General features: G+C 42.8%; 1 protein-coding gene across 1 annotated transcript in view; it reads left to right on the forward strand.

Moving 5' to 3' along the window:
• Positions 1 to 26,764, forward strand: part of si:dkey-106n21.1 (solute carrier family 23 member 1) — a 149,969-nt gene that overhangs the window by 625 nt on the left and 122,580 nt on the right. Inside the window, exons 3-5 of the mRNA XM_056282382.1 lie at positions 8,352 to 8,501; positions 10,900 to 11,057; positions 16,492 to 16,675. Of these exons, the coding sequence (XP_056138357.1) occupies positions 8,352 to 8,501; positions 10,900 to 11,057; positions 16,492 to 16,675 (492 nt within the window). The remainder of the gene's footprint in view (positions 1 to 8,351; positions 8,502 to 10,899; positions 11,058 to 16,491; positions 16,676 to 26,764) is intronic.

Raw genomic sequence — 26,764 nt, forward strand, 5'->3', positions numbered from 1 at the left:
CCGCATCATCAAGTTTGCAGATGATACAACAGTAGTGGGTCTCATTAGCAATAATGATGAATCTGCATACAGGATGGAGGTGGAGCAGCTAATGGCATGGTGCGAATCCCACAACCTCTCTCTGAATATAAACAAAACAAAAAAGATGGTGATTGACTTCAGGAGGGCCAGCAGGCACCATCATACACCACTGACCATTAATGGGGCCACTGTGGAGGGGGTCAGTAACATCAAGTTCCTGGTAGTGCACCTGGCAGATGACCTGACCTCAACCATTAACACCTTGGCCATCGTTAAAAAGGCCCAACAGTGGCTCCGTCCCCTCTGAAGACTTAAAAGGGCAAGCCTCCCCATCCCAGCCCTCACCACCTTCTAGAGAGGCACCATTGAAAGCATTCTAACCTATGGTCTCACTTCCTGGTTCAGTAACTGCAAAGCGACCAAAAAACACCAGCTGGACAGGATAGTGAAGACAGCTAGCAAGATCATTTGTACCCCTCTCCCCTTCCTGTTGGAGATTTACCATCAACACTGTGTTCGCAGAGCCTCCAGCATCATTAAGGATCCCCACCATCCTTCTCACGACCTGTTTTCCCTCCTGCCATCTGGGGAGAGGTACAGAAGCAGCTGTGCTAAATCCAGCAGAATGATAGTTGCTACCCACAAGCAGTCAGAATTATTAACAAACTGAGCCCCCCCCCCCATCACTGCTGACCACTTGTTGACAGACACTGGCTGTCAACATTTAAACTGAAATGACACTTTAATGGACTGTGTTGCACAAGAATGGACTGTTATTAATTGTTTGTGCATTCTTGTTTTGTTCTCTCTGTTTTTATGTTTTTAGTGGTATTGTTTTTAGGGAATTTTTGGACGTTTATTTTTATCTTTTCTGTTGCACTGCTGTGGGCTGGGAGAAACGGCATTTCGTTTTTATGTGCGCAGGTACATAATGAAAATGACAATAAACTGAATCCTGAATCTTGAATCTCAAAGTGTCTTATTTCTCACCAGTGTCTTTCTCTCTTTGCTGCACATTCTATAAACACAGCAAGAGACATTAGATAGTTGTGATCATGGCTCAATTAGCCTAGGCAAACAGTTTGTTCTTTCAGGTTGAATGAGGTTAATTGGAATATTGAAATCTCCGTCACCATGTTATTTTCCATGCATAATGACATAAATTGACTGTTCTATGTTGGAAGACAATGAATGATACATGTGCAGATATTTTGTTTTGTGATTAAAAATGTTTAGGACAGTAGTCATTAGTTAAATTATTCATGAAATAGGCCAACAGAACATACACAAAAGTGTTGTGTGTGATTTTGGATCAAGTCTATGCTCGGTGCACCTCCGCCTAAAGCCCAGAAACTACCACACAATATTTGGTTTTATTTGACACCAAACTAGCATTGCGCCACCTGATTTTGACTGACACCCTCCACTGAGTCCTACGACCATTTTGGCACAAGCGATGTCATGTTGATTCCAGAAATTAGTAAACGAGCCCAGGTGAGAGAAAAACCACCTTGCACCCAACGAAATTGTCACTACGTCTGCATTTGCGCTACCTGTGCCATCCGGAAACTAGAGCCACCATTCTCTATGGCCTACAGACGGAAAATCTTGGTTTTCCTAATTTATGTCCCCAATCATGGAATGAAACTCTATGACCACTAGATGACAGCAAACATCAAGACTGAAGTTTTACAATGAGTGAGGGTTTAGCCTAAAGCAGGCATCCTTGTATCTGCTCTCTCCACCCCAAAATATTCTTTCACTTACACTGTAACGTGGGCACACATTAAAATGAGATTAAGACTGGGCATATGCAAAACAAGTCCCCCCCCCACCACCAAGTTTAATATCAGACTAGCCTCTCCCAGCAAAGTTCAAATGCATCTGGGAGTTGATGTTTTGAGGGAGGTTTCAGCATCCTTTCCAGTCTAATTTTTTTAGACCACATCAAGGAACTGAGGCTGTGAGTGAAAAAGGTTTGGGCCTTGCCGCTTTTATTTTGTTTTGTCCCCTATAAGAAGTGAAAACAGTGTCTGTATGATAAGGTAAGTTCATTTGTTTCCAGGATGCTTATATCTCCCCTGGGTCTTGTTATGAAATAAGTCATGGCTTAAGTAAGCCCGATCACACCACTAGTATTAAATAAATGTGACCTGATTCAGGGGTATTCTGTAATCAGACTGATTCATTTGGTGATTCAAGTGAAATTATCTAAACCCGCTGGCAGATACTCAAAGGCCCGATTATCTAACCCCGTTGGCAAATGGTCTCAAGAACAACATAATACCAGAGTAAATTGTTTGGAGAGGAGTCTTTGAAAAGTATTAGAAAAGTGTTGTGTCCCATGTGGTCTGTGTTAAGAGGTATCTGACCTCTTTGCATTCGAAAATAACCCCTTGTGTCATAGTATATCAGGTAACCCTTGTGGACAATTTGACCTTGTTAACCATAAGTTAAACGATACAGTAACTCCATTCTATAGCTTCCCTGCTATCACCCTCCCCCCAGAAGGATATGTGTTTCAGTGTGGGACGAATTTGTCCATGCCACATAAAAAACATCAAAGAAAATCAATATTGGGAAGATTGCACAAAATGGTAAAAACTATTGATTTCCCATAACTGAGCCCGCGCTTAGTAGGTCATACAGGAGGAGGAAAAAAATAGTTAGGATATAACAAAACAACATGGAATATACACTCAAAATCGAGTATTTATTTGATAAGATCTGTCTTTGATTTGATAAGATATAGGTTAAGCATTTTGATTTTGATTTGTTTCGTATGAGCAGTTTTCATTTTATTTTACCAGTAATTTTATATTTTAGCAGAGCTGAGCAATGCTGTTTGATGCTCTCTATTTTTTTTTAAAAATCATTAAAGCCTTTTTAGTATTTCTAAACAACTGTAGAATGTGTTTTTGGGATAGGTTAGGCCAACCATTCAAATTACTCACACTGTGTTAACATGAATTAACACATGCAGATTTACACACCAACATCTTTATATAGACAAAAATAAAGTCTGTTTCAGTCAAAAGGTGAAAACACTCAAGTATTATGGACGCTATAAACATTTAAGCTATATCTTAAAGATAATATCCTACATTTCAAATAATCATTTTGGTGGGTAGGGTTTTACCTGTCCTTCCCTAAAACTTTGCATTATGGTGTTGTAACCCATTTTGGTCTCAAGACAGCTTTCTGATGATCCAGGTGTGGACTCAACAAGATGGTAAAAGGGTTTCACAGCGATACTTGCTTGCTGCCTCTGAGCTTTCTGCTGTTTTGTTTGCTTGGCTGAGAGAGCACTTAAACTCTGAATAGCTTGTTACGTCTCATCCAACAGATGTTCAATTGGATTCACATCTTGTGACTGGGCAGGCCACTGCATCAAGCTGAATTTATTTCATGTTCATTGAACTATTTCTGGACAATCTTAGCTTTGTAGCATGGGGGTTTATCCCTCTGAAAAAACCCCCAAAACAAATTGGATACACTGTTGCCATGCTGAAATGCTCATAATTGGCAGTCATGTATAGATATTATGTGGTGTTCAAGCATTGCTTCACTTTTATCATGGGACACCCAATGCATACCATGGGAACACACTATATATCATCACACCGTCGTCTCCAGCCTGCAACATTGATGTTCAGTATGATGTTTGCATACCTTGGTCAGTCCATCAACATGAAGCCGCAGATATGATAAAGAACTTCAGGCATTGTCATTCCGCTCCTCCAGTGTGAGATGTTTTTCATTCCTTAGCCCATTGTAGCTGCAGGCTCTTGTTTTTTACTGAAAGATGTAGACTCTGGAAGGTCGAAGCTAACATGGCACGTATGTGCCAAGAGGTAGTGAGTTGTGTTTTAATTTGTGGATCCTTTGGAGAAGAAATTATGTTCGACTGACTTGTAAACTATCCTTTGAGCTGCAAATTTCGTGTCAGCCTGCCACATTTTCCTTGACTAACATGTTTTGGACAGACCTGAAGGTGTTTGAATATATAGGATGATTAACTCTGGTAGCAAAAAAGACAAATTGAATTTTTTGGGATCCTTTTTGGCCTTTTATCCCTGCTGGAGAAGCGATATGTTGAACATCAGTTGCCTGAGTGACCCCTTGGGAAAAGACCCCCCAAGCTAGGCACTGGTGGTGTCATGTTCTACCAAGTGGAGCCATACGGGGCCAAACAGGACTGGTGAAGTACATCTTTTGTTCAGTTCTCAGGCAGCAATCACATACCGAATGCGTAACACAGTATACACATATGCCAAATCAAACCTGTCAGGTAGGCTTACACATAAAACCTTAAGTCAATAGTGAGCAAAACCCAAAGAGCACCTGCACAATCATTACTTCTCTAAACAAAATTCTGGTCTCCAGCCATGTGCCGTCGAGGGCCACAAGCATAGGGATTTATATTCAGACCAAATATTACACCAGCTGATTTCATTAATCAGGCATTGATGTGCTAACAAAATGTTAATTGAAACACATTTTCCAATCTGATTTCATTATGCACTGTAATTTTAAATTAGGGAAGTATTGACGAACCTCGTGTCATTGAGGGTTCCATCTAAACCCTGCATGATCTGAGCCCACCCCCTTAAGCCTGACCCCAATTAAATCAGTGTGTTAATCAATGACATCAAATTCTGCAGTGTTTTAGTGGAATTAAAAAAAAACTGCTTAAATACGTTTGTCAATGCCACATAATTGGGCACCACTCTAATAATCTTCAGTGATACAAAATTTTAAATCTGGGGTCCGTGAATCCATAGGATGGGAGGATGGCTGAGTGGGGAAACCATTCATCAACGCTCAGGATACAGGTTTTATCTCACCGAGCAGCCAGCACCAAAAAGACATACGTGTTAGTACACACTCCTGCCACTGGCCTCAACCAAGCCACTTGCTTTAGATCTGGAGCTTGTTCCCTGGCGCTGGAGAAGTGGCTGCCAAGTGCTCTCTGTAGTTAGTATGTGTTCAATACAGAACATAGATTTAGGGTTTGGTTAAAAATGTATTTGGCAAATTAAGTTATTCTACTTTCACAATTTATACTTTTAACAGGCAATGCGTCCTGTCAAAGTATGCTTGTACATGTATGGGGACTACTTGCCTTTTTTTCCATTCGAAGTGCCTCTGGATGGGTGTGTTGGTCACAAATTCCCCAAATGTAAATCACTAAGCGTTGGTTTCCATTTCCCTTTGTCAGGATGTCAAAGCGGAAGATTAAATAATGGTGAACAAATATTACGAACACATGGATTTTCAAATATGACCGTGCTTTGTGTAACATTTTGTAAAACATTTTTTGTTCCTGGGAAAATCAAAGTTGATGTTTTTGCTATCAACAGCCTGTGTCTCGTGTATATAGCTCCACACGTCCACACTGAGCACTCCCTGCAACAACCAAAATATTCTACTTTTGGCTATTGAGTTGCTCCATGAGAATGGTTTGGGGTCAGATGTCTTGCTCAAGGGTTAAAGTGGTTCAGGTAGGGGACAGCGTGCCACTCTCACTTTCCCACTGAGATTGGCCTGGTCAGGAACTGGAACTATGGGTAGATTTACTTTTTTTAAAAATGTTTTGTTGTTTTCATTTTTTATCATGCATTGGCTCTGACACCAACCCCACAATTGCTCATTAACATGCACACACATACATGTTCTCCTCGTGTCTGCATGGGTTTCCGCTGAATGCTCCGGTTTCCTCCCACCATCAAAAAGACATGCATGTTAGGGGTAATACTCTTGCCTGTGCCCTTGACCAAGGCAATGGAAAGAAGAACTGGAGTTGGTCCCTGGGCATTGCAGCTGGCCACTGCTCCTATACAATAGGATGGGTTAAATGCAGAAAACAAATTTCATTGTAACCTAAAATGACAAGGTACTTTCTTCTTCTTCTTCTTCTACAAACACTCAGCCTCTCTCTCCTAACTTGCCTGAAGCAGGGTGTTGGTACCTAGCTGGGGTCAACACCAGCCCCAGCCCCTCTTCCCTTTCCCTCTCCTTGCCCCAACGCTGTACTTCAACACAAGCACATATGTACATTACATACATACATATGACTCCTAATGCATTACAATCCAACTACCTCGGTTATGAATGAGAGTAACATGAATAGAGTCATACCGGCTTGGATGTTGCCCAGGTTAACCAGGTCCACGTCAGGTGTTGGGGAACCAGGGCACCCTGATGAGAAATGGCTACTGGAACAAGACATACATGGACAAAGGGCGAGAACCTGGAACTGATGGAATGCTACTACAGCAGCAGACTTCAGGAGAGGGGCTATGTGAAGCGAATGTGGGAACTGTGGACCAGTAGGAGACCTACTTCCACACTGACTCAGAAGCAGTTAGTGGCTCAATGCTCGAACATCAATAGAAAGAAAGCTACTGTCACAGCTTGAAATGGGACGACTATTCAGTTCAGCACCCTGAATGGCCACACAGTAGGCAGGAGATACATGAGGATAGACCCCAACCAGCTGAAACAATCCCGCCATCCATGACGGCTGAAGCTACTGAGGTTCAAATGATAATCATGGCCAGATTAAAGGCAGTCAACCCCCGGGCATGGCTTCCACGAATCAGTGACAAAGTACCATCACAAAGCCTGCTTGCGGATGTGAACACTGCCTTATGCAACATCTCAACCGCCACCATAACGTCACGTCACGTCACGTCACGTCACCTCACATCACATCAATCACATCACATCACATCACATCACATCACATCACATCACATCACATCACATCACATCACATAACAATGACCTTGTATATGCCACTACAAATGTAATCCTGGGGATGCTTGGGCACAGGATTAAGAACACAGGTCACCAACAGTACCCTCCATGGAAGAGAAGGCTGGAAGCCAGGATCAAAGCAGCACGGACAGATGTTAGCCAGTTAACAGGTGCAGAAAGGTGTGATAAAAGACGGGCCGTGGTTGAAGAAGTACAGCAAGCTGTCCTTAAGTGAGGCCCTGGAAACTGCCAAAGGCCCACAGCTCTGGCCACCAGGCTGAAGAGATACACTGGAGAAGTAGAAGCCAAAAGAGTAAATGGCCTGTTCCTCAAAGAACCGTCTGAAGTGTACTCCCCGCTGCAGAGTAACAAGGGAACAACATCAGACCCACCCAGAGCAGAGACTGAGCGATACTGGAGGATATATGGGAAAATGAGGCATCATACAACACCAGTGCCCAGTGGCTGATGGGCCTAAGAGCCGATCACAGCAACTTCCCAGAACAAGAACCAGTTATTATCACAGTGGCCGACATCCAAGGATGACTCTCAAACACACACACACACACACACACACACACACACACACACACACACACACACACACACACACACACACACACACACACACACACACACACACACACACACACACACATCCACTCATAGTACCACGTTGTGTTGTAGTGTTGTTATTCTATGTTAAGTACACTGAGGGAGCCAATACTGGAGTCAAATTCCATGTATATGTGCAAACCTACCTGGCCAATAAACTGCCGGGTGGCGTGGTGGTCTATTCCATTGCCTACCAACACGGGGATCATCGGTTTGAATGCTCGTGTTACTTCCGGCTTGATCGGGCATCCCTACAGACATGGTTGGCTGTGTCTGCGGGTGGGGGGCCAGATGTGGGTATGTGTCCTGGTTGCTGCACTAGCGCCTCCTCTAGTCGGTCGGGGTGCCTGACGGGGGAGAGGGAACTGGGGGGAAGAGCGTGATCCTCCCACACGCTACATCCCCTTGGCGAAACTCCTCACTGTCAGGTGAAAAGAAGCGGCTGGCGACTCCACATGTATCGGAGGAGACATGTGGTAGTCTGCAGCCCTCCCCGGATCGGCAGAGGGGGTGGCGCAATGACTGGGATGGCTCAGAGGAGTGGGGTAATTTGGCCAAGTACAATTGAGAGAAAAAGAGGGGAAAAGCCACCAAAATAAAAAAAAAAAACAAAAAAAAACATGATTCTGATTCTGAGTTGCATTGGCGCTTCATTTACCTCTTAGTCAAGCATTCTGTTGTTTTAATACCTTTATTTCAGTGCCATCGTAAAGTTTTGCATTTCGCTTGTATTTACCAACATCTGTAGATTGGAGATATACAGCTCTCCAGAAAAGCAACTGCACTCTCAGAGACATTACATATGATAAAAGAAAGGAGGGAGAAAAAGAAGAAAAGAACATTTGTTTAATTCTTTTGTGAAATTATTTAAATAATTTTCTTTTTATGATTCAACAACATTAGTCCCCTTGATTGATGATGACTTGTTAGCCTCCATTGTATTTCTTTCCAAGGGAAATGATGTTGATGAACAGCCAAGGAGTGTTGATACTGAGGAGCCTCACACGGATAGCCTGGAGGAGGATGTGGACAAAGGTCTGGATCTGGCATACTCCATCAATGACAGGCCGCCCTGGTACCTCTGCATCCTACTGGGATTTCAGGTACACTCAACCTCTTGTTTCACAGACTCCCTTGCAGTGCTCGTTTTGGAAGTTTTGATTTACTCTGTATTTATGCTCCATTAGTGCTGCAGACAGAAGTTATCCCGTTATGGAAATGACAAAATAATTAATTATGAGTTTTTACAAAATAAAGAGCTTTTAATGTGTGTGTGTGTGTGTGTGTGTGTGTGTGTGTGTGTGTGTGTGTGTGTGTGTGTGTGTATGTGTATGTGTGTGTGTTTAGCAGCCCTTTGTGAATAAACAATAATAAAAAAAACAACCTTTTTTACCACTCCATTCGTGAAAGGTTACTATTAAAAGTTGTTTCTCTGTAAGAGGCGGTGCAAGGCGGGAGCTATGCAGTTGTCAAGTGAAGCATAAGTACCTGTGTGCACGTGAGCACTGAACTGTGGCTGTGCAAACATGTGGATAACTTGGAGCATAGTCACATGTTAATCTTTCAAATAACACTAAAAATAAATAAATGACAGCAGTTAAAAGAACCAAATAGAAGGAAAATTTGACGGGACACATGGCAGGGATCAAACCTGTGATGTTTATGTGGTTTAGGTTGGTCTCTCTTAACTGAAGGACCACACTGCCACCCACTCCTCAACACCTAATTTTTCAACAATAATTGTTGGCTTAATAAAATAAAATTTAGTTGCAAGTGTTGTTGTTTTGTTTGTTTGTTAACCAAATGTACATATGTAAAGTATTGAACTGGGGTGGAAAAGTCAACATGCAGGTCATAAAATCACACCAACAGCATCTAAGAGTGTGTACACACTGAAGAATATCAAAGTTGGCAACAAAATAAGGAAATTAGGGAGTGTTTTTCACAAAGGGCAAAAGCAAGACGCGTCAGTTCCAAAAAAACAGGAACACACCCACACATAAAAAGTATTGCTCCATAGTAGTCACACACTAGTAGGAAAACATACAACTACATAACTACTGTGTGTATCTACGTTTCTTATACTGAAAGAGCAGTAGTTTACTCTTCCATGCATTTTCATGATTTGAATGCCGATCCAAGATAATAATAAAAAAAATAGCATGTGTTCAAAAATATTTTTCTCTGGATGAATTCTATAATTAGTTTGATGCATCCACCCAAGCCGTATTAATATGTAGGTTGAAATATGGCTGACTTTTGTAGACAGACCTGCCCTTGACGCCCTGTAGATTGTCTGCTGCTTGTTCAGCTGTCACTAAAAGCATGTTTTGGCACGCTGGATGAAAACATTAAAGAAGAAAAACAGCCAATTGTTTTTTCAAGTTATTATTATTATTATTATTATTATTATTATTATTATTATTATTATTATTTAGCCCTTTAACTCTTTTGTTTCAGTTACATTTTGACTTCAATCCAGTCTGTCTTTTTTGGGGGGGGGATTTTAACCCCCCTTTTCTCCCCACTTGTACCCGTCTAATTACCCCACTCTTCAGAACTGTCTCGGTCACTGCTCCACCCCCTCTGCCGATCCGGGGAGGGCTGCAGACTACCACATGCCTCCACCGATACATGTGGAGTCGTCAGCTGCTTCTTTTCACCTGACAGTGAGGAGTTTCACCAGGGGGACGTAACGCATGGGAGGATCCTGCTATCCCCCCCCCCAGCTCCCCCTCCCCCCTGAACAGGCGCCTTGACCAACCAGAGGAGGCGCTAGTGCAGCGACCAGGACACATACCCACATCTGGTTTCCCACCCGCAGACACGGCCAATTGTGTCTGTAGGAACACCTGACCAAGCCGGAGGTAACACGGGGATTTGAAGTAGTGGTCCCTGTGGTGGAAGGCACCAGAATAGACCGCCACGCTACCCGGATGTCATGGCCGGATTAACCCACCAGGGGGCCCCGGGGCGTGCACATCCATTGCCTCCCCCCCTCCGCCCCGTCAGATAGGCTACGCAAACAATACTAAACATTGTTAAATGTAAAACTAATGCAAACACCCAACATTGGTAGTCGACGCTATGCCAATCTGCATGGGATTCGGATGGTGACTAGCACAACACAATTATGAATCACAAAACAAACAGAGATAGGAATAGCCGCACACAGCATTGCCCCTGACCTTTTGGGGCCCCTCGTGGTCCGGGGCCCGGCACTCGCCCGGCATGCGCGGTCCATAATCCAGCCTTGCCGGATGCCCCAGAGGCTCAATTTTTACTCTCAAGCATCTTCACTTACAGGCAACTAATTATGACGAAAATGAACTTGTGATGGGGATAATCTTTTCTTCTTTTTTTTTAGCTCATTCACAGTCTAATATTTGTAGAGGGTTTCAACAAGTCAGCCGATAGTTAAGTCAATGAAACAGAAATAACAGAAGTTGCTTAGTCTTGTGGGATTATCTTTTTTTTTCCTATTTCCAATTGCCTCCACAGCACTACATCCTTGCGTTTGGTGGTATCATTGCAGTCCCCCTGATTCTGGCTGAGCCCCTCTGTATTGGGGACAATAATGCTGCAAAGAGCCAGCTCATCTCCACCATATTTTTTGTGTCGGGGTTATGCACCCTCCTGCAGACTGCTGTTGGTACCAGGTAATTGAAAGGCCGATATGCAATCTACACCATTACTTAGTCGCTTCCTAACTCCTCCTCCTAAATACTCCAGTCTTGACCTTCAGTTAACACCACACATGTCAATGTAGCTCTAATTACCTTCAGTCAAAACACTATTAACATCCACCAGTTCATATCCGACTATGCATCATTAGTTACTACATTTCTAATGTAGGTTAGTCAATAAACCGCTGGCACAAACAATTGATAAAAACTGATTGAAATCCTTGGAATTCATGCCAAATTGTGCATCATCTGTTGCTACAAATGCACAGATACCGTGAAAGTAAGAATGAGTGTGCACACAGACAAACACATGAAAAGGGATGCAGACAGACACATTTAACACAAAAAATACTCTGTAATCCAGGTAAGGAGATCTCAGAAAGTTGAATCAGTTCATCGAGACACAAAGCTTAGTGGAGAAAGTGTTTCATCACTCATCGAAGTGACTTCGTCAGTCTGAACTGACTGCAGGTATCCCCACCCTTATAAACAGCACAGTTGCATAATGACCGAAAACAACAATCGGTTTCATACGCAAATTGCCGTCACCATTAACTAGAGGTACAACGGCCATGTGTACTATTCACAGAGGATTGGGGGATTGCTGCAACTTTTGCGAATAGTTGCAATAGTTGCAATTATCCCCCAATCCTGAGCAGTGAGTGGTTGAGTTTAATCATTGGTCAGCTGACCAACAACGTCGCTGGTAAACATGGGAGTGGGAGTTTCCCTGTTGGCCATGAATCAAGTGCAACGGTTCGCACGCTAACAAACATAATATATTGCTGCTCGTGGATACTACTGAAGTGCCTCGTTGCAAAAACAAAAAGAAAAAAAAGAAAAAAGTCCAATCCATAAACAGAGAGTGAAAATTATGGGCATTTTCAGAGAGTTGGTGGTAACTGAAACACATTTATAAGGGGTGTCAGGCCCGGACTTTCCAGTCATCATGGCAGCAGTGATTGTTGTCAGGTAATTATTTCATATAACAATTGTCGCTATTTAACTGTATAAATGATCAGGGTTTGAAAACTGCTGTCCATCACAGCCACTGTTCCCAGAACCGATGTCAAAACAGCCGCTTTTTAAATGTACTTGCGCAAAAACGGCCGCTTTCTAGACGTAGTCGCAGTCCAGCCATTTCTTCTTCTCCTTTTTCTTCTTTTAGCTGCTCCCATTAGGGGTCGCCACAGCGGATCATCCATTTCCATCGCTTCCTGCCCTCTGCATCTTCCTCTGTCACGTCAGCCACCTGCATGTCCTCCCTCATCACATCCATAAATCTCCTCTATGGCCTTCTTTTTTTCCCTGGGGCATCCCCAGTGCACCCCCCATTATTTACTGTTACAGGTTGTATGTATTTGTATATTTAATTTCAAATGTGATTTATGGAATCACATGGCGGCACGGTGGCACAGTGGTTAGCGTGGTTGCCTCACAGCAAGAAGGTCCTTGGTTCGAGCCCCAGCGTAGTCCAACCTTGGGGGTCGTCCCGGGGTCATCCTCTGTGTGGCGTTTGCGTGTTCTCCTCGTGTCTGTGTGGGTTTCATCCGGGTGCTCCACTTTCCTCCCACAGTCCAAAGACACATAGGTCAGGTGAGTCCGCCATACTAAAAAAATTGTCCCTTTGTGTGAATGTGTGTGTGTGTGTCGGCCCTGTGATGGACTGGTGCCCTGTCCAGGGTTAGGATAAGCGGTTTAGATAATTGGTGGATGGATGGGTATTTTAACATCTACTCTGTCTGTTCATTTATTTATTTGTAATTATTCTTATATCAACTTCCAATGGCCTTGGAACAGTGTAGTCATTAGCAATAGTAACTCAGTAAATTTCTAGCATCCACCTTCACAGAATGTAACATTATCCCAAAAATAATTATCTGCGATCATAGATAATGATGAAAACAATCAGTAGATACCCATAATGCTACCAAAGGAATAAGATGTATGTAGATTGCACTGGATTAGCTCTGATACAATAAACAACAGCTCTCCGTGTTGAGTTTACATTCTTCCTGATTACTGGTCATATGACATAACATCATGTTACTGACATCCTGTGATTCTTAAAATGACCACAACGAAATACAGAAACAAAGATTTACTTTGGAAAACAGAAACAAGACTTCTAACATACTAACTAAATCTTGGAAGTTTGACCATATTACACCAATTCTTGCCTCCCTTCATTGGCTTCCTATCCATGTTAGAGCAGAATACAAAGTGCTTCTGCTGACTTATAAAATCCTAAATGGGCTTGCCCCATCCTACCTGTCTGATCTCCTTATCCCTTACATGCCATCTCGAGCTCTTCGTTCTCAAAATAAAGGGCTCCTGTGTGTACCCAAAGTTAAAAAGAAGTCAGCTGGTGGCAGGGCCTTTTCCTATCGGGACCCGATATTGTCTGATGACCTGCTGCCATCAGACAATCAGACTCTGTTGAGTTCTTTAAATCCAAACTTAAAACTCATCTTTTTGCCTTAGCTTACAATTAGTTGCCTTTACGTTGAGTGCTTCACAACCTGTACTGCATGGCGGGTCGGTTTCTGTCTCAATGAATTTACCAAACACTGTTCTGCCGACGTGATTATAGCGTATAGATTATGACTAATTGATGACTTAATTGATTATGACTAATGACTATTGCAAACTGTTCTCTTCTCTTACATGTCTTTTCTCTCTCTCTGAAGGATGTCTTCTCCTTTCTCTTTTTCTGTGTGTGAATGGTGTCATGTGAGTTTCCCTTGTGTGCACGTGCAGTCTGTCCTCCTCCCAGATCTCTGTGGTGATGGTGGTCGCCACTTGGACGCTGCTTGGCATTCCCCTCATCACATTTTCTTTATATATATATATATATATATTTTATATATATATATATATATATATATATATATATATATATATATATATATATATATATATATATATATATAAAGAAAATGTGATGAGGGGAATGCCAAGCAGCGTCCCATGTGACCAGCATCATGGTGATGCTGGTCACATGGCTTGGGTCCTGGGCTGTCCTGGTGGCATCTGGACACTGCTTGGCATCCTGCACATCATATTCTGCATAAATTTTATAAGTCCATTATAATTCTGTTTATCCTCTTTCAACGTTGTATTGTGTAAATTGTGTAAACACAAAACCCATTGCAAGTTGTCCATCTTGGGAAAGAAATCCCTCCTCTGTTGCTCTACCTGAGGTTTCTTCCTATTTTTTTCTCCCTGTTAAAGGTTTTTTTTTTTTTTTTTAGGGAGTTGTTGCTTATCCGATGAGAGGGTCTAAGGACAGGATGTTGTGTTGCTGTAAAGCCTACTGAGGCAAATTTGTAATTTGTGATATTGGGCTATACAAATAAAATTGACTTGACTTGACTTAACATAGAAACTTAATTGTAATGAAACATTCACCGCCTGGCGTGATTACACGTCACAGAACAACCATGACACTTCATCTACTTATACCCTTTCCCCCTGGCCAAAAAACCTGCAAAAAACCCGCTAATGTCTGCCTTTGGTCAATGTAAAAAGGCGGGTTTTTTGGCCAGTGGGAAAAGGGTATTAGGCATCACTATCTCTGTAACAGGCACAAGAAAGGATGTATTCCCTCCTGGTTTAATGACCTTCACTTCGACCTGCTGCACCATCCCATCTTTGCTAGGGAAGGTCTGTGTTACCAGTCCAAGCGGCCATTCATTTCTTGGTACTTGGCTGCTTTTGATGAGAACAACACTTCCTGGCTTGACATTTGGATGAATGGACTGCCACTTTTGCGTGCCTGTAGCTTTGGGAGGGCTTTCTTCCACCATCTGTCCCAGAAGGATTTGGACAAGTGCTGAACTTGCTGTCACTGGCACTTATAGAGGTCTGAAACTCCAAATTTGCTTGCAGGAGCAGGAACAATATTAACCTTTTACATGACAGGAGCAGCTGGTGTGAGTATAAATGAATCATCGGGGTCAGCTGTCACAGGAACAAGAGGTCTGGAATTGATAATGGCAGCTCCCTTTATCATGAAGGTCACCAACACTTCATGGGTAAGTTTGTCTTTCAGCTGGAGAAACATGGAGTCCAGAATTCTCCTTGCAAGGCCAATCATTCTTTCCCATGTTCCATTGCAATGGAAAGCATGCAGAGGATTAAAGGTCCAAGTGCAACCTTGGTCTGACAGTAAGTCTTTACAGTTTTACTGTCAGTGTTTGAAGGTATCTTCAAGTCTTTACAGGCACCAATGAAGTTAGTGTCACAGTCCGAATGAATATGTTTGACTGGCCTGCGCAGAGCAAGAAAGCGCCTTAGCGCGTTGATGAAGCTGAACGTATCGAGTATTTCTATGACTTCGATATGAACAGCTCTTACACTCATACACATACAGATTTCATCCCCAAGCACTTGGATGCATTCCAGCCAGTGCATTCTTAGTGCTGGTCCCAAACCCAGATAAATGAGTCAGGAAGGGCACCCGGCATAAAACCTTTGCAAAATCAAATATGTGGATCATAAATTGGTCACGGTCCAGCCATATACTAGGATTTAACCTAGCCTTGTTACTTCTATATGTCATTTTTTAAATAATTGTTGTGAATGTTATGTTGTAAATGGGCTACAGAGCCATGTCTGCAGAAAAGCCATGTTTAATACCTTTCCAAAGAGTTCCCTAACCGTTTTATAAATAAACATAATCAATTACATGGAAAGCCTTAATATTGATTTTCTTTATACAACTGGTTTTCCTATGTATTGACTTATGGTAGTATTAACAAATATATACAACTCAAGTCTAAAATATCCCAAGTTGTAGAAAAAAGATTCTGATACAAAGTGCTTTTAACTGGAAAGAAAAGAATCCTTCTAAAAAAGCAAAAATATTCTTCAAAACATGAACCACCTCTTTAAACTTGCTAATGCTCTGTGTTAATGGGGAGATGCTTGACGTGCTTCTGCTTGTTGTGCTGTCCTAGCATTCACATTCCTGTTTTTGTCTTGCTTTGTTATTACTAGGTGCCGTCATTTAGTGCTTTTATTAATTCATTCGTAAATATATTAACGCATTTTCTTCCTTGCCAACTCAACACCTATTGCAAGCCCAAGTATCTTTGAATTCCTCCTCTGATACTCTCCTTTTTTTTAAAGATGTTTTTCTTTTTTAGAGATTTCCTCATTTGAGACAAAGTTCCATGGATAGCCAGTGCCCTTTATTGTCAGCTAGTGTAACTACCTGTTTTTGTTGTGGGAATGTAATGATTTCTGAGATTACAATTGTGATTTGGGGCTATTCAATTAAATAAACTCGAAGACTTGAATACAGACAGAGCAGATTGGTATTTCTCTATTTGTTCCAGTCACCAGAGACTGGACATAATTTCATTGCTGTGACCTCTGACCTATTCAACTTAATGATCTGTAGGTTACCAATTCTCCAGGGGGGGACCTTCAGCTTCATCACGCCGACCCTGGCCATCCTTGCTCTTCCAAAGTGGCAGTGCCCAGCACAAGTGACACCTGTCATGGTGTCTGTGCAACTCCAGAATGACACTGGTGTCTTGCCAAAGGAAAACCCCGATGAGGTGTGGATGTCCCGAATGCGTGAGGTACTCAACATATTTACTTACCTATCTATGTCGTTAGGTTGATAGTTCCGCATCCACTGCACAGGAGTATCAACATTGTATGTGTAATTCAATTAATTTCAGAGCCATTCCATCTCTCTAGTTCAAATGTCATACTGTATCCAGTTACACAGGGAATTTTGAATTAGTTTTAATGTTATGAGCTACATGGGTCCAGTTGGTGTACATTTGAGGCTCAGTCTTGCATGCCTCGCTCTGTATGATGTGTAAGAGTTTAGATAAATAATTATCAAATTTTTCCTTGTTGACAATAGACTACTGTAACATGACATTGATTTACTCAAAGTTTACTATGCTGAATTAACACTGGGACAGCATTGTAGCTTCATAGTTAGCACTATTTGTTTCATGGCAAGAGGGGTAGCTGGTGATTATAAACTGCTCCTCTACCACTAGTAAAGGTAAACAGCATCTAAAATTAATGGACGATACAGGGCTGAGAAATGGCTAAAAATGTACTTATATGACTCTACAATCACGAATCTTCTTCTTCTTCTTTTTTTTAACTTCTGGTAGGCGCTATGTCCAAAAACCCTTGCACTCTTTTGCTCAATGAGGCCACTCAAGTCTCTGCCATATACAATTTTTTTTAGAAGCTGGCTACCGTAGCTGCAAGCCTAAATGACACTGACTGTCGTGTTGGTTTAATATAGTCAAAACAAATGTTTCAACACGTATGTGTGTGACATCATGACGCAATTCATAGAAAAATAGAAAAAGCGCAGTTTTTATAATTGACTTTGTTAAAAGAAATACTCAATAGTAGGGAACGTGCACAACAAATAAGGAGCAAAATAATCCAGTGAGTCAAGCAAATTCTTTATGAGACGTATAAACAGGCTTGTACTGTCTCATAAAGAATTTACTTGCCTCACTGGATCAGTTTTTATAAGTTATATATAATTTGAATTTGATAAATTTCCATCTGGTATGGACACTGTTTTTATATAAATAAGAAAATACAGAGAGATCATTCCCTAAAATTGCTATGGTTTGTGATTTTGTGAAATTTGTTCATTGACCCCTTTCATTTTACACGTGAAGTGCCCCTAGTGGCCATTTTCATAGTGGCGTACCGATTACACTCAATCGCACACCTGTGGAAGGAAAGTTACTCACAGGTGCGCAGGATTAGACACGATGGCAACAAACAATTTTGGAACTCTGAACCTTTTTTTGGCACCACCATATAAAATGCTGGAAGTAGGCCAGCAGTGAACAAAATAGGCAAGCAGTGAAACCTTTCCTCCTTGTCACCATTCCATCTATTCTCTTACGCAGCTACCACAAATATTCATGATAGGTGTGGAAAAATGCGCCATGCAGTTGACCTCGGGCATTTTTGATTGGCTTTCTGTTTTGCACCCTGTCTTGCAGAAGCCATAACTCGGTGAGTTAAGGCATTTGCAACCTATTGTTCTTAAAAGGTTACGGTAAAGTACAACTATTAATCTGATTAAATTGAAATTCAAAAGATTTCTAATTTTGCTATCCTGACAGCAGCATCATCGAGTTTTTAAACTGAGCTGAAAAAAAAAGAAGCTAAAACTCAAATTACACTCAGGATTAACCATCTTTCATATATTTGTTTTCCATCTCGAATGTCAGGTATTTTCTTGTTACAATATTCAGTCACATTTGGTAACTGTCAAAGGTCTCTCACACAAACCTGCTATCCCTCAGGCAATACATGGTTCTTTCAGATGAATGCATGCTAAGCATGCACTTCAAATAGATACTTTAAGTGAGCGAGTTGACCTTGTTTGGCTTAAGGGAGATTGATGAACTACCGAATCTAGGTCGTATGGTGCATTATGTACTTTTTTTCTTCAGTGTCATACACAGCAGATAGCAACACTTTCAGATGGGTCATCATCCTCATTTCCGTAACATATGGAGGTCGTAGGAGCACAGCTGATGCCTCAACAGGGTTGAGTCATCATTGTGTTTCAGTAGGGGGAATACTTGGTGGTCCCCATCTCCTCTCCAGGTATGGATGGCCGTTGGTTCACAGAGGAACTCATCTGCCATTTGACAGGTTTTGTTTTTAGTCCTGCTGGGTAGTTCCTGACGTTCCCGACGGTTGCAGTTTAACATCGTACCCAGGATTGAACACTTAAACATGTACTGTATTTATGTTTTGAAAACCGGTTCAAAATGGAAAAAGAGGAAATGAGAAAAAACAACAGCAAAAGAAATATGGCTCTTTAACTGAGACATGCCAACCACAGCTAACACGAAGTATTACTCAAATCATAACCGGAAATATAGGCTATTTTGAGAAGGAATCTTTAAAATCAAGTTTGCATTTTATATATGGGGAAACATCAATTCAAATTAAACATTTCAGTTAGATATTCTCCATTTCAGGTGTGCCCCGGTGGCTTACCTGGTAGAGAGTGTACCATATATATCAAGGCTGAGTCCTTACCGCAGCGGGCTGGGTCCGAATCTAGCCCGGGCCTTTTGCTGCATGTCATTCTCCCTCTCACCCCTGCCTTTCCTCTCTCTACGGTCACTACCAAAGATGCCTAAAAAAATATGTTCTCCATCACCCCATTACAACTATGGGATGCGAAAGGGAGTATGAACACAATAAATGTAATCAAATTCCAGATGAATTACTTTTTGGCATTTGGCTTTATCTATCTTTGACATATAATTTTTCAGGCTTCATATTAGTGTTTCTTGGTCTGCAGACCGAGTTTGATATGCTGCACATTCAATCTGACCTTGTGAACTCAACATATCACTGACAGCTATGTCAAAGCAAGAATGTGAAGTTTGCAATGGGATCCATGAATAGGGAGTAAAAAAATGTGCATATTTTGCCAACTCTATGTAGCCCACAGGTTGAGGTTACGTTATTTGTACCCTTAGGTAGATCTGGTCCCTTGAATGGCCAAACAGCTCGCTATTTATGGTAAAGTTGCTTTGAGAGATGGTCTCTTGGATACAACAGGTGAAAAAACAAACAAAACTTAACATGTATAGATATCTAGCTAGCTAGCTAGCTAGATAGTAGGGCTGTCCCGAATGCCATTTTTTCGGGGGCTCCGGAGCTTCGGGCACAATCAACAGTGGCTATTCAGAGCTTCGGCTGGAGGGGGGCATGACTTGGGGAGGACTCAGCCAGACATATCTCCATTCTTGTGTGAGATGGACGGCATAGCGGTGCAACACGTGTCTTTCGATTTAATTAAAGGTATTGATTGTTAAGGATTCTGTTCTACAGTATTGTTTGTATTATTTGTTAATATTTTTTTTCCAAAAGGTTTGGTGTATTTGATGCATGTTTGCAATCCCAAGGGCTTTGATTGAACGAGGTCCTACCTATGCACTTCTTGTGACACAATAACAGCTTGTCACATTTTTTATTTATCATGGATAAATTATAGCTCTACATAAATGCTCATAATAAAAGCCTCAGAATCTGAGACAATGCCCAACAGAGTGCTGTGAAACAGAAGTGCAGAAACAACATACTAGTTCCAACAAATTCAAGATTTGAGATTTACATTTATAAGATTTATATTTATTTCTTTATTTTCACTTCTCAGTACTCGCGATTTTTTTCCTCTGCATTTAACCCGTCCTATATACTAGTAACAGCGGGCAGCTGCAGTGCAGCACATGGGGACCAACTCCAGTTCCAAATACCATCAGCTATTAGTCTAAACCTGATCCTAACAAGAGTCAAACAGAGATAAAAAAACACCCATGTTTCTGTTATAACAACACTTTTAATGAGATGGCCATAACAGTAGGCTTGAAAGTATAATACTCTGAAATTTGTTTGACAAAGAAATCACAAATCACTCAGAAATACTATTATTTTTTACAAAGTACCGACACAGTAAAGAACGGCAAATAAAAGAGCAAACTGTAATAAATTTGGCCATTTATTTGTATAGCCCAAATAGAACAAGGTAGCACATTTATAATAAAAGCACAGGTAAGATCTTCTGGCAGTTTGTCTTCCATTGTCATTTTGCGGCCCAGTGGTTAGCACTGTTGCCTCACAGTAAGAAGGTCCTGGGTCAAAACCCCAGGCCGTCCCTGGTCCCTTCTGTGGGGAGTTTGCATATTCTCTACGTCTGCGTGGGTTTCCTCCAGGTGCTCTGGTTTCCTCCCACCATCAAAAAGACATGCATGTTAGGGTTAATACTCCTGTCTATGTCCCTGACCTAGGCAATGGAAAGAAGAACTGGAGTTGGTCCCCGGATGCTGCAGCTGCCCACTGCCCCTATTCAATAGGATGGGTTGAATGCAGAAAACAAATTTATTTGTAACTGTACAATGACCAAATACATTGGCTTTCTTTCTGTGCTTCTTTCTTTAACGGCCAATGTGAACTGAAGCGTGACATCTCTGAGTGAGAGGGATGCCAGGCACACAACCTGAGATATATATTTACACATTTTAACATTGCAATTTAAAAGTGTAAATATAGTACAAGAATGTGCCAACAAAATATAATTTTGCAGTTCACTTGGACTGATAGTCTAAATTTAGCAAAAAAACCCCAACAAAAAACAAAAAACAAATATCCGAATACCAAAAGTGAAAACCGAATACCTACCCAAAGAATGAATATCTGGATAGCCAAATATTTGAGCTCAGCCCTAATGTATAGATAGATAGATAGATATATAGATAGATAAGATAGATTGTTTATTAGTCACATGCCCAAAGCCGGTGGAATTTGTTTTCATTACAGTATGTTAAAACTTAGCGCGGCCGCCTCACAGCAAGAAGGTCCTAGGTTTGAAGGGTGGCACGGTGGTGCAGTGGTTAGCGCGGTCGCCTCACAGCAAGAAGGTCCTGGTTTCGAGCCCTGGGGTAGTCCAACCTTGGTGGGTCATCCCGGGTCATCCCGTGTGGAGTTTGCATGTTCTCCCCGTGTCTGCGTGGGTTTCCTCCGATTTCCTCCCACAGTCCAAACACATGTAAGTCAGGTGAATTGGCCGTCCTAAATTGTCCCTAGGTATGAATGTGTGTGTGTGTGTGTGTGTGTGTCAGCCCTGTGATGGTCTGGTGGCCTGTCCAGGGTGTCTCCCTGTCTGCCGCCCAGTGACTTCTGGAATAGGCTCCCCGCGAGCCTGAGACAGGATAAATGGTTCAGATAATGGATGGATGGATGGATGGATAGATGTTAAAACTCTGCAACACAATACATACATGGACAACAGCAGACACTCCACATATAATTACAAAACAATACTAGAGGGGGGTGTCTCCCCACCTTCCACCGAATGACTGCTGGGATAGGCTCCAGCATCCTGCAGCCCTAATTAGGATAAGTGGCTTGGAAAATGGATGGATGGACAGCACAGTCTCACTTCCAACTCATCACATATGTACGCTTGGTCAGGACCCCTCTTTGCCACTTTGCAAAGCCTTGGGTAACCCTTTTGCATCAACTTTCAATGTGGAGGGCAGTTGTTAATTGGTCTCGCCCGGCAGGCAAACGGCTGCATATGGCTCATAGGCACACAAAAAACCCCAGTTATGAAATATTCATTACCTTATGTAGAAGGTGCCATCTAAAAGGGATTGGAGACTGCAAGGTGGTGACAGGGGAGAACTTAGCTAGGCGGCATCGGATGGTGGTCTGTAGGATGATTTTGGAGACCAAGAAGAGGAAGCGAGTGAAGGCAGAGCCGAAGATCAAATGGTGGAAGTTGAAGAAGGAAGACTGTTGTGTGGAGCTCAGGCAGGAGTTAAGACAGGCACTGGGTGATAGTGAAGAGTTGCCGGATGGCTGGGCAAGCACTGCAGAAATAGTGAGGGAGACAGCTAGGAAGGTACTTGGTGTGTCATCAGGACAGGACGGAAGACAAGGAGACTTGGTGGTGGAATGAGGAAGTACTGCAAATTATACAGAGGAAGAGGTTGGCAAAGAAGAAGTGGGAGAGTCAGAGAGATGAAGAAAGTAGACAGGAGTACAAGGAGACACAGCATAAAGCAAAGAGAGAGGTGGCAAAGGCAAAGGAAAGGCGTATGGTGAGTTGTATGACAGGATAGACACTAAGGAAGGAGAAAAGGACTTGTACCGATTGGCTAGACAGAGGGACCGAACTGCAAAGGATGTGCAACAAGTTAGGGCGATCAAGGCTAGAGATGGAAATGTGCTGATAAACGAGGAGGGTGTGCTGAGAAGGAGGGAGTACTTTGAGGGGCTGATGAATGAAGAAAATTAGAGAGTGAAGGTTGGATGATGTAGGGATAGTGAATCAGGAAGTGCAGTGGATTAGCAAGAAGGAAATGAGGGCAGCTATGAAGAGGATGAAGAGAGGAAAGGCAGTTGGTCCTGATGACATACCTGTGGAGGCATGGAGATGTTTAGGAGAGATGGCAGTGGAGTTTTTAACTAGATTGTTTAACACAATCTTGCAAAGTGAGAGGATGCCTGAGGAGTGGAGAAGAAGCATACTGGTACTGATTTTCAAGAACAAGGGCGATATGCAGAACTGTAGCAACTACAGAGGTATAAAGTTGATCAGCCACAGCATGAAGGTATGGGAAAGAATAATAGAAGCTAGGTTAAGAGGAGAGGTGACAATTAGCGAGCAGCAGTATGGTTTCATGCCACAAAAGAGCACCACAGATGCAATGTTTGCTTTGAGAATGCTGATTGAGAAGTATAGAGAACGCCAGAAGGAGTTACATTGTGTCTTTGTAGATTTAGAGAAAGCGTACGACAGGGTGCCGAAGTCGGGAGTTGCAGAGAAGTATTTAGGAGTGGTGCAGGATATGTATGAGGGAAGTGTGACAATGGTGAGGTGTGAGGTTGGACTGACAGATGGGTTCAAGGTGGAGGTGGGATTACATCAAGGATTCGGCTCTGCGCCCTTTCTTGTTTGCAATGGTGATGGACAGGTTGACGGACAAGATCAGGCAGGAGTCTCCATGGATGATGATGTTCGCAGATGACATTGTGATCTGTAGCGAGAGTGGGGTGCAGGTTGAGGAGAGCCTGGAGAGGTGGAGGTATGCACTGGAGAGAAGAGGAGTGAAAGTCAGTAGGAACAAGACGGAATACCTATGCATGAATGAGAAATGAGAGGGAGGACAGTGGAATGGTCAGGATGCAAGGAGTGGAGGTGACGAAGGCATATGAGTTTAAGTACTTGGGGTCAACTGTCCAAAGTAATGGGGAGAGCAGGAGAGGTGACAAAGAGAGTGCAGGCAGGGTGGAGTGGGTGGAGAAGAGTGTCAGGAGTGACTTGCGACAGAAGGGTACCAGCAAGTTAAAGGGAAGGTTTACAAGATGGTTGTGAGACCAGCTATGTTATATTGTTTGGAGACAGTGGCACTGACGAAAAGATAGGAGGCGAAGCTGGAGGTGGCAGAGTTGAAGATGCTAAGATTTTCACTGGGAGTGATGAAGAAGGACAGGATTAGGAACGATTATATTAGAGGGACAGCTCAAGTTGGACAGCTTGGAGACAAAGCAAGGGAGGCAAGATTGAGATGGCTTGGACATGTGTGGAGGAGAGATACTGGGTATATTGGGAGAAGGATGCGGAATATGGAGCTGCCAGGGAAGAGGAGAAGAGGAAGGCCAAAGAGGAGGTTTATGGATGTGGTGAGGGAGGACATGCAGGTGGCTGGTGTGACAAATGGAAAAAGATGATCCGTTGTGGCGACCCCTAACAGGAGCAGCCGAAAGTAGTAGTAGTAGTAGTAGATCACATATTCATGAACTAATTATATCCTGTTCGAGATTATCCCGACTTTTTTTTACCGACGTATAGAATCTACATCTATTTTTTTAACTGTGTGCATTCATTGGTAATGTGGTTAACATGCTGAACTAACCGCTACAACCGTTTACTCACCGGAATATCAAACGTTCAAAGCCCTAAGTACGAAGTATCAGCTCCCCGGCCAACTCTCGTGGTTCCGGGTTATACTTCTTATTTAACAGACCTCTGCTATAAAATTATGTTCAATACAGTGTAAACCCCCCCTCCCAAAACAAAACAAAACAAAACAAAACATGACAAGTCCTCTAGCTTTGTAGATGTTTCTAGACGCGTCTAGACGCTTTACTATGCTCCGCCTCCGTACGCAGAGATCGCGACGGGCGGCTTTCCCTCGTCGCACTTTTCTTCTTCTTTGTCGTCGGGGTGGTTCAGTCCGTCGGAGTTTTTGGAGTGAAAACAGATTCAGTTGATTTTCGTGAGCCGAGGTATAACCCTGAACCACAACAGTTGGCCGAGAAGCTGCTCCGTCGTACTTAGGACTTTGAACATTTGATATTCAGGTGAGTTAACGGTTGTAGCTGTTAGCTTAGCTTGTTAACCACATTAGTAATGAATGCACACAAATGAAAACAAAAAAGATGTAGACTCTGCACCTCCATAAAAAAGCAGTTGGCATAATCGAAGGGGATGAAATTAGTTCATGAATATGTGATCATTTTTTTTGTATCTATGAGCCGTATGCATCCGCTAATCAAGTAAAGTGCTCGGTGTGTGATCTCAGTCCCTTGTCTGCTGACGGATATGGGGCGACACCAAATAACACAACTACCCTCCACGTTGAAAGTTGACTCTAAAGGGGTACCTAGAGCGTTGCAAAGTGACGAAGAGGGGTCCTGACCAAGCGTCCATATGTGACGAGTTGGTAGTGAGACTGTGTTGATGGACAATGCAGTGATGCAATAGCAGAACAAATTACACAACCACATGCATTAGGTGAATAGTACGCGTATGCATACGGCGGCATAGTATGCGTATGCAGTGGCGGCTGCTGACCAATTTTTTGGTGAAGCAACTTAAAAAAAAGGCGCAGCGGCAATCTCACCCTTTATCTGCTGAACGGTAGCAGTAATGGCTTCAAACAGATAATTTTGTATGGTCTTAGACATCCCAGTAAACACAGTGGACGATTTCAAATGAGCAGCCAGAACGTCATCATAGCGGGAAAACACTTCTACCGTCTCTCTGTAGTTTCTTTTATTATCGGACTTTTCACTCTCATCATGCCCCCCAAATGCTGCTCCTGACGACCCAATAATGACACCGAATCAGTCAACCTTTTCAGAATGTCACTGTGATGAGAACTACAGTGCCCAGCAAGCTGTGTACGCAAGAGGAGGGGCACGCAACTATATGTTTTAGCGCGGTTCTGTACTGGGGCATTCTGGGGATTGTCCGGGTCGGGGACTGGAAGCAGATGGCTGAATAAAGCACGTTATCAATCGCGACTCCCTTGCCTGTCGTTCATGCACATGACATGATGTCAGAAGATCTTCGAATCCACTTACCTCAATAATCGGGAACGGAGTTGGTCCGGTGAGACGAGGAATGGCAACATTTAATCCTCCCGATGCATTTGATTTCACGCAACTGGCGGCATGGCCGATTTGGATTCAGAGGTTTTCCCGGTTTCCACTAGCAACCAAGCTAAATGCGGAGGACGGTGAGATCCAAGTCAATTCCTTGATATACGCAATGGGGAAAGATGCAGAAGCTATTTTTAATTCATTTACGTTCGAAGAGGCTTCTCACGCTAACGATTATGACAGGGTGGTCAGTAAGTTCAACGAGCATTTCGTACCACGGAGAAATGTCATCCACGAACGTGCATGTTTTCACCAGCGCTCGCAGAGAGCTGGAGAGACTGTCGAGGCCTTTGTGAGGAGTTTATATGAGTTGGCAGAACACTGCGAGTTCGGGGCATTAAAGGAAGTGCATATTCGTGATAGAGTTGTGATCGGAGTTGCTGACCGAGACGTGTCACAGAAGTTGCAGATGGAAGATGAGCTCACGCTAGGAAAAGCGGTGCAAATGGCCCGTCAGTTCGAACTGGTTAAACAGCAAAATGCGGAAGGAATTACAGCTGAACTGAACGCAGTTAGCAAAGCACAGGGCGCCAATACCAACCGCGACCGCAGTAATGCAGAGCCACTACAATAAGGGCAACGGAAACGCACAGCGGCCCAAAACAGCCTGCCCCCGATGTAATCGCGTGCACGGGCAGCAGCAGGAATGCCCTGCACGCAACAGGCGTTGCAGGAAATGCGACAAGCTGGGACAT

Source organism: Lampris incognitus, chromosome 6 (assembly GCF_029633865.1).
Source record: "Lampris incognitus isolate fLamInc1 chromosome 6, fLamInc1.hap2, whole genome shotgun sequence".
NCBI lineage: Eukaryota > Metazoa > Chordata > Actinopteri > Lampriformes > Lampridae > Lampris > Lampris incognitus.